The 13,249-nt window shown below is 43.9% G+C and overlaps 1 protein-coding gene and 1 long non-coding RNA gene across 9 annotated transcripts in view; one reads left to right on the top strand and one right to left on the bottom strand.

The window, feature by feature from the left end:
* Nucleotides 1-13,249, top strand: part of EML4 (EMAP like 4) — a 155,642-nt gene that overhangs the window by 130,707 nt on the left and 11,686 nt on the right. For all 8 annotated transcript variants that reach the window (XM_083432988.1, XM_083432991.1, XM_083432992.1 and 5 more), the window contains 5 exons: nt 659-810; nt 3,059-3,184; nt 3,678-3,809; nt 5,179-5,246; nt 10,592-10,680. In XM_083432988.1, coding sequence (XP_083289114.1) covers nt 659-810; nt 3,059-3,184; nt 3,678-3,809; nt 5,179-5,246; nt 10,592-10,680 — 567 coding nt within the window. The remainder of the gene's footprint in view (nt 1-658; nt 811-3,058; nt 3,185-3,677; nt 3,810-5,178; nt 5,247-10,591; nt 10,681-13,249) is intronic.
* On the bottom strand, nt 12,444-13,246 carry LOC310674250. Its single transcript, XR_014509479.1, has 2 exons — nt 12,810-13,246; nt 12,444-12,774 (listed from the first exon to the last, which is right to left on the bottom strand). It is a non-coding gene; the product is annotated as an uncharacterized lncRNA (long non-coding RNA).

Raw genomic sequence — 13,249 nt, 5'->3', positions numbered from 1 at the left:
CACCACAGTTAAACTTACAAGCCTATAGTCTCTTGTTCCACCCAAACCAGGAGTGTGGTTTAAGATTCCAGCTTGTCCCAAATCTGGAAACCCTAGTTTCCCAGTTTAGGTGCGGTGGAAAATCATAGCTAAGTGATGGTTTCCTAACTTACTGCTGAGAAAGGAGGATGGAAGGGGTTAGCGCAAGCGTGGAGGCGGAAGGTTTGTGCATATCATAGCTTCCTAAACTGAGACATGGTCATCCAAACTGACTTTGTGCTTTTGTTATAATATTCAGAGAGGACTTTGGTCACTACAGAATGGCAGTGGGAAGCCTCTGCCAGTCTAGGATCTAGGGCAAAAGATTCCACAGCATAGTTAGATTGCAAATTCAGGCAGGTTTGAACCCCTAGAATCTCTGTTAGGAAACTGACCACCAAGTTCCCAACAGGAGTGACCATGAAGCCATTGAAAGCTACTTTGTAACCACTTTTAAGTTCCAGTTTTGGCAGGCTAGAAAATCACGGTGTTGTTGAAACCATCTACATAGGGGAAAATACCCACGCACCCAAAAAAAGTGTCTGTCTTTAATGTAATATTTTCATTTTTCTGATTATTCTTCTGTGTAAGCTGGCAAAACCATTATAGCAACTTAGTACTCTTTCTGTTGTGACCACAGGTGTGTATCAGATCAGTCGGCAAATCAAAGCTCACAATGGCAGCGTGTTCACCCTCTGCCAAATGAGGAACGGGATGCTGCTCACTGGAGGTGGGAAGGACAGAAAAATAATTCTGTGGGATCATGACTTGAACCCTGAAAGGGAAATAGAGGTAGGCATATTACTGTCACCAAAGAAATGAAAGCACGTAGCAATTGTGGTACTGCTGTTGCTCTTCTTGTTATTGCTGTGCTACTTACAACTTCATTTACATCCCTCCCCCCCAATTGATTTCATTATTAATGTTTTTACCTCATCATTTCTCTGATGAGCTTAGGACAGTATACAAGATTCCCACCCCCTTCTGTTTTTATCTTCACAACAACCCTGCGAGATTGGCTAGGTCTGCAGTCACCTAGTGAGCTTGTATGAGTTGGTAGGGAACACAAGACCCTTGAGCCTATTCTCCCCACATGTGGCTATTTCCCTTCTGTCATATTCATACAACTTTGCCTGCTCACTTCAAGCCCACTTTCCACATTTGCCATGGTAGACTCTCACCAACACATGTCTGTACCACAATACGTTTCTCTGGGCTCAATCCAGTGAGAAGTGTTCCTTGGTAAGCCCCATTGAATCAGGGTTGTGTAAAATGATGTCTGTGCAGCTCTGCTCCATCTTAGTGAACACCATGCAGAGAGATGTTGCTGATTAATTCTGCCCTTGGTTTTATGTGTGAAGCAAGTTCAGTGCCACTCCCAGTTTACAAATGGGGAAACATGACAGATGCATCGCAGCTTGTCTTGAAATCCGCAGGTGATCGGCAGCTTGAACCCAAAATTGCCGAGTCCCACTCCAGCACGCCCCTCACCTGGCCTTGGCAACTCCCAGTAAAAAGCAAAATGACATTTTAATCTCTATTTGCGGTGATGAATTCACAGCCTCTGGGGCTGTTAATATACCTGTTGGGTAAGGGAAATGGCTTCAAAAGAGTCATTTTAAAAAGATAATTAATAAAATCAACAAGTTTGATGCCAACTGGATATAAATCACCATTGAACTTGGTAAACAGCAACTTGAGTGATGTAGATTGTTATCTCTCCTAATCCTATTCCCTTTGTTAACGTGCCATGTTCTCTGTATACAGCTGTTATTTGATGCTGAAAAATCCTGCCAGCTCTTCTGGGAAAAACATAGTAGTTAGATAAACATCTTTGCATTTTTTTAGTTTGAGGTCCCCCATCCCCTGTCCCCCATTTTATTTCCTCTTATAGTGCTACTTGGCATTAGACAGGCAAGCAGATTGAACGTTTTAAAATAGAAAATGTAAGGAAGCAGCCAGCAGATGTTAAGATTCTTTATCACTCCCAACGCTTGTTCCTCACGTGTTGAGAGATGTCTTTAACATACTTGCATGAGAAGCCTTCATTCTATTGAGACTACTTAAAACAGTGTGCAGCGAAGAATTCAGTATAGCAGGTTCTTCCTTGTTTGTATCCATTCTGAAGTCTTCTTCGATGTTTGTGTTTCTGAAATCAGATAGCAGTGCAACACAACTCCTTAATGGTGCATTCTAAGAATCATCCCCACCGCTTATAGAATTTAGTGGGATTGCTCCTTTTAAGTGGCCTTTACAAACATAGTTGCCAGAAGCGTCTAACCAGATGTGGTGGATCCACTATGCTAGCTTCCTGGCAGGTCAGTTTCACACCAGGAGGGGCAAGGAAGTGGAGAGGTCAGTGTGGTGTAACTGCACAGGCAGGAAGATCAAGTTGGCTCCACTGTTGCATTTGCACCACACCAACTTCCCTTCCCATCCCGCTCACCCCTCCTTTCCTTGCCAGGAAACTAGCACTGCAGCTGCACTTAACCCAGCAAGCCACTTCTAAATGCTGCTGTCATCGGCACCAAGGAAACGTTTTATTGATGCTTCAATAATCCAGGCTGCTCCTGTTGATGAGTAGGGACAGAGTCTGCCTTCAATTGAGCAGCTCTCTTTGAGGCGAGCACAGTTTGTCCATTAAGCAGACCCATTTCTCGCACTCCTGTCTCTGGGCACTCTACCTTCCCTGCCAATCCCTCCTCGAGTCCAGAAAAGCCTTGCTTTGGAGAAGTGGGAGGATAAGTTGGCAGCAGAGGGTCTAACCAGCAGGGATGTCCCTCAAATCTAACCACTAGCCTGTTAGGCAAATATTGATAGCTGTCCTTACTCCACTCCATTCAATGTGTTCTTTACAAGTATTGTAGTGTATGTCATGAGCAGAGCACTAGATTTAAAATAGTTTGGTGCCGATTTAGACCCATTTCCAAATTCCTCCTCAACTCTGCATGTGCTTCAAGATGCTATTGTTTTTAGAAATTATAACTGTTATGCTCTGAGGACTAAAATAATTGAGCTTATGGGAAATCTGTTTTATTAGGTTCCTGATCAATATGGGACAATCAGAGCTGTAGCAGAAGGCAAAGCTGACCAATTTCTACTTGGCACTTCGCGGAATTTTATTTTGCGGGGAACATTTAATGACGGTTTCCAAGTGGAAGTACAGGTGAGTTCACTTCACCCCCTTTCCCACCCACCCGCTACTTCAACTGCACCATTGAGATTTAATCGGTTTGGTACAGGTTATAGAGGGACGCGGGTGGCGCTGTGGGTTAAACCACAGAGCTTAGGACTTGCCGATCAGAAGGTTGGCGGTTCGAATCCCCGCGACGGGGTGAGCTCCCGTTGTTCGGTCCCTGCTCCTGCCAACCTAGCAGTTTGAAAGCACATCGAAGTGCAAGTAGATAAATAGGTACCACTCCGGCGGAAAGGTAAACGGCGTTTCCATGCGCTGCTCTGGTTCGCCAGAAGCGGCTTAGTCATGCTGGCCACATGACCCGAAAGCTGTACGCCGGCTCCCTTGGCCAATAAAGCAAGATGAGCGCCGCAACCCCAGAGTCGGGTACGACTGGACCTAATGGTCAGGGGTCCCTTTACCTTTACCTTTACAGGTTATAGTAGCTGTCCAGTAATTCAGGTTTGCTTTGCTTACATTATAGGGGCACACAGATGAGCTCTGGGGCCTGGCGACTCATCCCTTTAAAGATCTCTTCTTAACGTGTGCTCAAGATGGGCAAGTTTGTATGTGGAACTCAGCGGACCACACACTTGAATGGACCAGGTTGGTGGAGGTATGCAAGCTTCTTTTTCTGAAGTTGTCAGCTGTAATCATAGGACGCTTCCTTTCCTACACAAGTAGAGCTTCCTCTTAGGGGTGGAGCCAGCCTGTACTACTACATCTCATAACAAGCAATAGCAATGCCTTGGCAGTGTGCGGGGGGGGGGGGCGGCATAGCTCAGAAGTAGAGCACATGTGCTTTGTCATTGGGCCTTGTTGGTGTGGAGGAGGGTTGGCAGTGTTTTTGTACGCATGTTATTAAGAACAATACAAAAGTGTGGCGTTAATATAGTCTGGTTAGTGGTCATCTGAACATGGAACCTCAGGATTGTAGACATAGACCTATTGGAATTAATGGACAGAACTAACTTCAGGTCATTAGTTTCATTGGGTCTGCTCTGGGTAAGGGTTAGTTGAAGGCAACCCTAAGTTTCTTCTTCATTTTGCATTTACTTACGGTTCCCCTTCATTGCAGCTAGTAAGCTTGTTATCTTCCTTGCACTGCACACATATACTGTGCTTTAGTAATCAGGGACAGTGAAGACGCTCTTGCATTGTCCCCTTCAAAATTAGGCATGAGGTAGGGGACGCGGGTGGCGCTGTAGGTTAAACCACAGAGCCTAGGACTTGCCGATCAGAAGGTCGGCGGTTCGAATCCCCGCGACGGGGTGAGCTCCCATTGCTCGGTCCTGCTCCTGCCAACCTAGCAGTTCAAAAGCACGTCACAGTGCAAGTAGATAAATACGTACCGCTCTGGCAGGAAGGTAAACGGCGTTTCTGTGCGCTGCTCTGGTTCGCCAGAAGCGGCTTAGTCATGCTGGCCACATGACCCGGAAGCTGTACGCCGGCTCCCTCGGCCAAAAAAGCGAGATGAGTGCCGCAACCCCAGAGTCAGTCATGACTAGACCTAATGGTCAGGGGTCCCTTTACCTTCACCTTTTAGGGGACGATTAAAATTTCTAGCCCTCCAGAAGTTGCTGAACTACAGCTGCTACCATCCCTGACCACGCTGGCTGAGCTGATGGGTTGATACAACAGATGGAGGACTACAGGTTCCCCATCCCCAAACTATATTCTTCTATTGAATCTCTTACCATGGAGAGTTGGAGTACAGTTCTTTCCATATCATCAGGGTACCTGAGTGACTAATTTATTCGGAAATGTTATTTTTGCGGGAAAGAGTTAATTGATTCAAATCTTACTACGAGGACAATAAATATTGCAGCAATCACTGACCATCTTGCTTCATAAGTTAGAACTGTGGTGCTTGCTCCATTTTCCTTTTTTTCAGTCCAGGTGAGGCAGTTTGGCATATATGTTGTTTTTGTATGAATGTTAACTAGGTTTCAGCCTAAATCGTAAGACCAAAATGTGTCTTTCAGGAACCAGGACATTGTGCTGACTTCCATCCAAGTGGAACAGTGGTAGCGATAGGAACACACTCAGGAAGGTAAATGCTTTTGTGTCTCTGCTCAGGTGAGGCAAATGCGATTATTATATCTCAGGAAATTGTTCTGGTAATTTGTTTGTTTCACCCCAATGTCTTCTCCTTTCCCTACATATCAGGTATGTAATCTCCTCTGGGGAGGTGGGGGGGGGTGACACATTAACACGTTTATATATTTTTTGAAGCCAATGGAATTTATCGTTACACAAGCAAAACAAAGCTGACCTACTCCAGCTTGAGATCTTGTGTATTCATATTTTCATCCTTTGTTTTTTCATGGTAGTAAAATGTAAACGTCTTTTGGAATAATAAGGAAAACTCCTTAGATCAGATGTTCTCCCAAATAAGAGGATTCTGTTTTCCATAATCAATTTTGCTGATACATAAGAAAATTTTGTCTTCTCTGTAGGCTGGAGGAACTGAATAATTGGGAGGGGGTAGGAAGGCCTGTATTGTGATGATCAGCACTGTGATATGTTACAATGCAATCCAATTCAAATTTTGTCAAGAGGGAGCCAATGAGCCTTGCAAAAAAAAACAACAACACCTATATATGTTGTCTTTTTACCCTGTTTCAGCCCTACAGGCATTTATCATGCTTTCTCTGCATTCAAACTGCCAAACATCCATCAACTGCTTAACAATTGAGTCATCAATTCTACAAGGCCAAGCACAAGAGATTTTTTTTCCCCAGAGATCTGCGATTTCGTTATTGCTTTGAGAATTATGGAGTAGCTTTTTTTCTTCTTCTTCATTTTCTTCTACCAATCAAAAGTATTAATGTTTAGTTTGCAGCCAAGCCCAACATTTCACAGCCTGCTACAACTTTACTGGGCTAGTTTACCATCTGCTTGCTGCCTACGTTTTCACTTGGAAATGAGAGATCCTCGAGGAATGTATATTTTCCCCAAAGTGAAACCCAGCTGTAGTAATAAAAAGCTCCAACGGAGCTTTGCATGTGAACTGCTGGATTTTCATATACAGGAAATTCATTTCACGGAGTCGTGGTCTGTATAAGCAGACACCTTCCATGCATGTATCTAGTGAATGAAAGAGCACCAGTTTTCGTTAAAAGTAGGAGCTTTGAGGCATTCATTGTCTCGAATGTGGACAGTGCCAGACATGTAGCCCAAGCTTTGTAAGTTTTAACAGGGCTGACCAGGGGTCTAAGGGATTGCTGGTTTTCTTTTTAAATTAATCTCATGGGGTTACTCTCTTATCCTTCTATCCCACCCACTTCTTTAAAAGGTTTGTGACAGCACATGCACACACTATTCATAAAAAAAATAGTTTGCAAACAATACTGCCTCAAGTGAATTTTAACACCCAAATTCGCTCTCTGCTTGCTTATTACAGGAAAACGTAGCTGCTTCTTTCAGTGTCTTGATTAAAATTAATTATCTGGCAGCTAAGATCACGGGAGCTATGCTAGAAATTGCACCCATATAACTAGTTAATACTCTGTGCTGTCCTGGGGTAACATCAAGAGCACAATAGCAGTGTAAGCAAAAAAGAAAGAACTCCATGTTGTTGTTTAGTCGTACAGTTGTGTCCGACTCTTTGTGACCCCATGGACCAGAGCACGCCAGGCACTCCTGTCTTCCACTGCCACCCGCAGTTTGGTCAGATTCATGTTTGTAGCTTCGAGAACACTGTCTAACCATCTCGTCCTCTGTCGTCCCCTTCTCCTTGTGCCCTCCATCTTTCCCAACATCAGGGTCTTTTCCAGTGAGTCTTCTCTTCTCATGAGGTGGCCAAAGTATTGGAGTCTCAGCTTCACGATCTGTCCTTCCAGTGAGCACTCAGGGCTGATTTCCTTAAGAATGGATGCGTTTGATCTTCTAAGAACTCCATACTTTAAGGCAAAACACCCATAGAGTCCCTGGCAACTTCATCTGTGCCCAACAGTCATAATGTAGATTCATGTTAATGCTTCTCCATTAGCTATGCCTATGTATGGATGGCACTAATCAACATGTTGCATTGATGGGAGCAACATACTCAGTCAATGTCCTCTCTGGCTAGCAAGAAAATGCAAACTGATTTATGTGTTTGGGGTAAAGATCATGGACCTGCTCCCATTTCTGTATAAACACACATGTGAACCCTTACCTTGCATATGTGTCCTCAGGAGTGAACTGCACAGAGGTTATGGTAATGGGCATGGTTACTTCAGAAACACCAATTATTTCCTCGCTTACTTTGGTGAATTGGCAAGAACCAACAGGTGCCAATAGAGATGAATACAAAATCTTTATTTGCACACAGTGGCAGTAAAATGGCAAGCTTGGAGCTGTAGTGCAGAAATATAAAATAGCGGCATGGATAGGTACCACAAGTTGCACAGAATAACCAAGCCCTGCTGCTCCTTGTGCCCTTGCCTTAGGCATTTGACTGAAGTGCCCAGAGGCAAAGCAGTAGGTTGGCTTCACCCAAACCAGGTTGCTCTGTATTCCTTGAGACTCAAGCAGTGCAGCGATGAACCAGACTCCGAAATTCTGGAGCAGATACTGCAAAATGCAAAGATTTGCACTGGCTGCATTCAAGCCATCAAGATCTCAGCTTAATAAGCGAAGATACGGAGTTTTATGCACCAATATGCAGATACTTTGCATGACCAGTGAAGCAAGCCAGGAAGCCACAGTTAACCATAGCTTCCTATTACATCTGAACTGGGAAACTAAGATTAAGGGCTTCTAAACAAGCTGGAATATGAAGTCATTGTGTAAAAGTTGGCTTCCAGAAATCCTGGTTTGTCTTGAAACTATTCACTTTAATTCACCGTTGGGAATGAAGATATGGTTAACTGGTTCCTGGCTTGTTCACTCGTGTAAAGTGAAGAATATGAAGCAGTTGTGTGCAGGTGCCTGAAGCTCCTGCACATCTTGACTATCGGAACCAAGCCACTGATTGTGCAAAGTAACACATGCTTCCTATATCAGTGGCTTCTCGTGGACCCACCGATGAGCATGCACAGAGCTCCTTAAACTATAATGGATATGCCATTCCATTCACTGAAGAATGCAGATCTGCACATGTCTGCCTTCCTTTGCTTAGATATGTAAAATTAATGCTTAAAGTCCTGTGGTGTTTGGATTGGCCTGTTCCCCTGCCTCCCCCCCCCCCCCAAAACTGCTTTAAAATCTGTAGCATTAAGTTGTCGTCATCCATAACAATTTGTAGAATCAATTTTAGGAAAGGACACAGTTTTCCTCTTCCTGATACCCTTTGCTAGATTCTCTCTTCATTAAGTTCACCTTTTAAAATATTTGCTGCATTATTTAAAGCGAATAAGAGATCCCAAATAGATGACAAGCTGCATGTATGGTGCTTTTGTGTGCCTTCGATAAAGAATTAGCACCCTCCCTACTTTAGATCTGTCGGGATTTAACACGAATAACAGAAGCAAACACCAGCAATTTCGGTGGCATTAAAAAAAAACCTTGAATGTTATTCAATACCAAAGCAGCAGGCTGAAACATGTCGGTCATCCAGCTGCAGTACAAAATTGGCTGTAGGTGAAACCTACATTTTTGCGTTGCCCCCCGTGATATTATTGAAAGTGGTTTCTGCTGCTGTCCAATGAAAATATTTCAGCCATTTTTTTCCACTGGTTCCATCCATCTTGCACACAGCATATTCACAAGCTGTGGTGGTATGCTGAGCTGCTTCATGTTTTATGTCTTTCATGTGGTCCCTTAACCACAAATTGGGTCCAAGCCATTTGGAATAGGCCATTTTCCAGATATCTGGTTTTCAGACTTGGGAGTGCTTTTTGAAAATAACGAGGGATGACTTCTTCTTGAGAACTTAACTATGTAGCCTTGCCCGTGATGTGGATTTTAAAATGTCAAGATGAATTTTGTTTTGCTGTCCCATGTTTTTAATTTCGTGCACACTATTTATAGATGGCACTCTGGTAGATTAAGTAAAATGGCCCCAGCTGCCTCTGGCCCAAGAAAAATTTAGCATCCTTGCAGATTTAAGAGCACTGCAGTTACAATGTCCAACCTTTGTGGCCTGCAAACTTAGTACATCCCAGTGCATGCAAATGGGATGTTAACGATTACTTTTAATTGGTCTCCTTGTTGGCAACCTGTTCATGAGCGGCAGCATACCGGGATACAGTTTTCTTCACACAACAGGTGGTGAAAATCAATCCATATGGATATTCCGTCATAATAACACAGTACGCCGGATCTCTGAAACCATACCTTTTTTGTAGGACAAAGCTGTAAAATTAGCCCTTTGCATTATTCCAGAAGCCTATCTTCTTTACGTACCTCTTCTTCTGAGGGTCGTAACTAAGGTTTTGCAGAGCTTAGTCACAAAGAGAAGTGTTTCTCCTTTTTTTCCATTCTTGGGGTGCTTTCCCCCCCTCAGGCATGGTTTCAGACTTGTTACTACTATCATTCAGATATTGCAGGTGGGACTAAGGTGAAATTCGAGCTGCGACTTGCATTGAGCCACTACACATTGCCAGCTTCCACGCTGTCTGCTGCAGTTGAGAGTTTTGTTTGCTCAACTTGAGCATGACAGGCCACTGGCAGGTTGAGTCAATCACGTTCCTTCGTGTTCCTTTGGAAATATGAAAACTATTCAGTTTTCCATGCATGCTTTAAATGTAACAATGTGTGCTGTAGAATCACAGTTCTATATATTTTATCTTGTGTTCATAGAAGAGATTCCAAGGGTCATCTAGTCCAGGGGTCAGCAAACTTACCAGGCTTCGGGCCGGTGTCTCCAGCGCTGATTGCGTGGCGGGCCGGAGGGCAGGGGAGTGTGTACCCATACACATGCGCACAGGCTATTTCCAGCGCACTTCCGGGTCGGAGAAGCACCGGAAATAGCTTGTGCGCATGTGCACGGGCCTCCTCCAACCCGGATGTGCACTGGAAATCATGCTTGCGCATTCACAGAAGCTATTTCTGGTGTTCCTCCGACCCGGAAGTGGGCAGCCGCACAGCACAGCGCCAGTAAGAGCAGGTGGCTGCAGCGGGCGGTGGGGGTCGCCGCAGGCTAGATAAACAAGTCCCTCAGGCCTTCTCCAGCCCGCAGGCCTTAGTTTGGGGACCCCGATCTAGTCCAACCCCCTTCAGTGCATATACAGCAATTGTATACAAACCTCCCCAGAAAGACTAAAAATGTGCCATATTCAGAAAAACGTTACACAAATATATGCATGTACTACACACACACACACACATATTAGCAAAAAAATTATTTTTCAGCATCGCATGTCTCTGGGAATGTAACTTCAGAGGGATGTGATCATAGCCCATAGAGCCTTAAAAAAAAATTGGCCATAGCTTTTGCTAGAATGTTTCCCTTCTGTTTCTTCTTAACAGGTGGTTCGTTCTAGATGCCGAAACGAGAGATTTGGTTTCAATACATACAGATGGCAATGAGCAGCTTTCGGTGATGCGCTACACAGTAGGTAGGCAAAACTGCACTGAATTTCAGTGTTTGCATCCTTCCAAACACATGTTTAGATTTCTCGTTTAAAAAACAAACAAACAAACAAGGTAACATTACATAGGTCTTAGTATGGCTTTAACACTCATGTCAGATTACGTTCCAGCATTAACAAAGTAGATCATTTGTGAAGCAGGTGCAGAAATGAAGGATTTCACTTGTGTTTTGGCTGCACCTGAATCAACAGTGTTGTTTGCCAGCTTCTCTCCATGAATAGCAGGCTAAATAAAGCATTTCGAGATGTTAATTCAGATGGAAAATATAACCCACCAGGTATATAAGCAATGGCAGGCCTACAAAAATGGGACAATTTGTTATGGAGTTATGATCCAAGCATGTAAAACAGCTGCTGAATGTGTCAACCTCAGCAGTACAATAATCTTTGTGTATTGTTAAGTTGTTTATGACCTTAATATTTTAAGTCTCTGATATAATTTGATGTACTTACCTATTTTCATATTGCTGGGTAATGACTTGGGATGGCTGCAATAATCTATGGCAGCTCCCCCCCCCCCCCGGCAGGAAGCAGCACAGTTCTTATTAGTTGCCATTTCCTGTTTTTTGCAAAATATTTTAGGGGGAAGGAGAATCGATGGAAGTTTTTCCTCTGCTGCTTTCATGCCAGGTGCCCCATTGATTTGCCAGTCATGTAGGCCATTTGTTTTGAGCCTGATCCTGGATAGCTCGTTCATGTCCTCAGGTGGGGCCCTGCTAATACTGAGGGCAGCATTCGAAACTCCCATTGTTCTAGGCGCATTTGGAGACAGGGAATGGAGGACCTTTTTCTGCCTCCCCACTTCCAGCTACTCTCTGAAGACTGGGAAAGAGACCCTCTTAAGAATATTAGGGGCGCAGGCAGGGGAAGGACTAGACCATGTGAAAAATGAACATAATATTTTAGCTGCAGTTCATTCATTTTCAGCTTTGTATTATTGTTATAAGAAAAGTACGCCTAGACACTCTATTGGAGCACCCATAACCTAGGCTTAAGGTGCCATTTAGCTCCTAGTTTTCGTATCTCACTTTCTAACACTGACTGAGAGTAGCCTGCACAGGAGGCCTTTCATGCTGTAGCGGAAACTAGGAGTTCATCGTCTGAAAAGGAACTTTTTTCTGTGTCATACTGCGCCAAGCATAGAGGCTACATTTGCGAGGAGAGGTATACTGGAGCTCCATTAGATGCAGCTCTGCATGCTGTAAGATTTTGGCTGAGATTCTCTGTGGGAGGCAGTCAACATACAGTCTCTTCTTTCCCCCCTGAGCCTGTCAAATTGTCACTTTGCACGGACAGCTCTTCCATTCCTGCTGTGTGAATCAGCTTACTTGGAAATCATTATCATTTGCAGACACTTCAGAGGACTCTTTGTCATGTTCCAAGCCCATAGCATGGCTAATTGTGTTTTAAATTAAGGCGTTCAGATGGACAAATATGTTCACAAGCAAGTACTGAGTTCTCAGTTAGCACAGGTGCTTCTTGAGCTGAATGCAAAGTGTGAAAAAATGCCTGCATTCTGCAGGAACACCCATCTATGCTAGTCTTACTCCAAATAGCCTTTCTGCATGTTTAGAGTTTTTATGCATTGAATAGTTTTTTTTAAAAAAATCTTCAGTAAATCAGTATTCCACCTTTCCAAAGTTTTTTGAGACTGCTTACAAAAATCAGCACAAACATTTCACAGAGCCTTAAACAACACCTGAGCAACATAACAGGAGGTTTTTTAAATAAAAAAAGAAAAGAAAAGGATGGGAGCCCAGATTTCTATTGGCTAACCAGGCTTAAATTAGCAGGGAATGGTCAGAAAACCTCTGCTTTGGAGAGGCAGACTCACACGTGGACTGCAATGACTCTTGGTTTGCCACAAGACACACACTCAGTAGCTTTGCCAGCCAATCCTGATTCTGGTGCATTTGCCTACCACGTACATACTTTTAATTGAATGCTAAAAAGCAGAACCAAAACCTGATTCTTTCATAGTTTTTTGCACTATGGCCAAATTGTGGTTCCTGAAAGTAGGTGGAGGCAGGGAACAAATGTGGGTTGATGGAACGAGGAATGCTGAAAACTGGGTGCCTCCATCTGAATTTGTCCACTTCTACCCAGCCTCCAGAAATGGCTTTCAGGAGTTGCAGGGGAAGGAATTGGGAAAATTGCTATCTGCAATCTTCCTTTTCATCGCAGTTTTCTGGGGCCAATTCGGTAATGGATTATGAGAGGCTATCCTGTATGGCAGGAATAGGAAATGCGTGGTCCTCCAGATATTGTCAGACTCCCAACTCCAATCAGCCTCAGCAAATGTGGCTGGTTGTGGGGGGGTGATGAGGATTGGGTCTCCAACAACATCTGGTTTCCCATCCCTGCTGTTTGCATCATGTGGTGTTTTCAGTCCTCCTTCATCACCAACAGCGAGGCCACCACATGAGCTCTGGATGATGTTATACAGGGAGGGAGTTGTTCAGCACATCTGGAATATGTTTGGTATGCCAGTCGGCAGTGGATATCACAACATACAGTCTCTTTCTGATTTTCATTG

The sequence above is a fragment of the Podarcis tiliguerta genome, assembly GCF_965153285.1.
Source record: "Podarcis tiliguerta genome assembly, chromosome: 3".
In the NCBI taxonomy this organism is placed as follows: Eukaryota; Metazoa; Chordata; class Lepidosauria; order Squamata; family Lacertidae; genus Podarcis; species Podarcis tiliguerta.
Note: the sequence above shows the minus strand (reverse complement) of the source record. Positions and strands in the feature narration are given on the sequence as shown.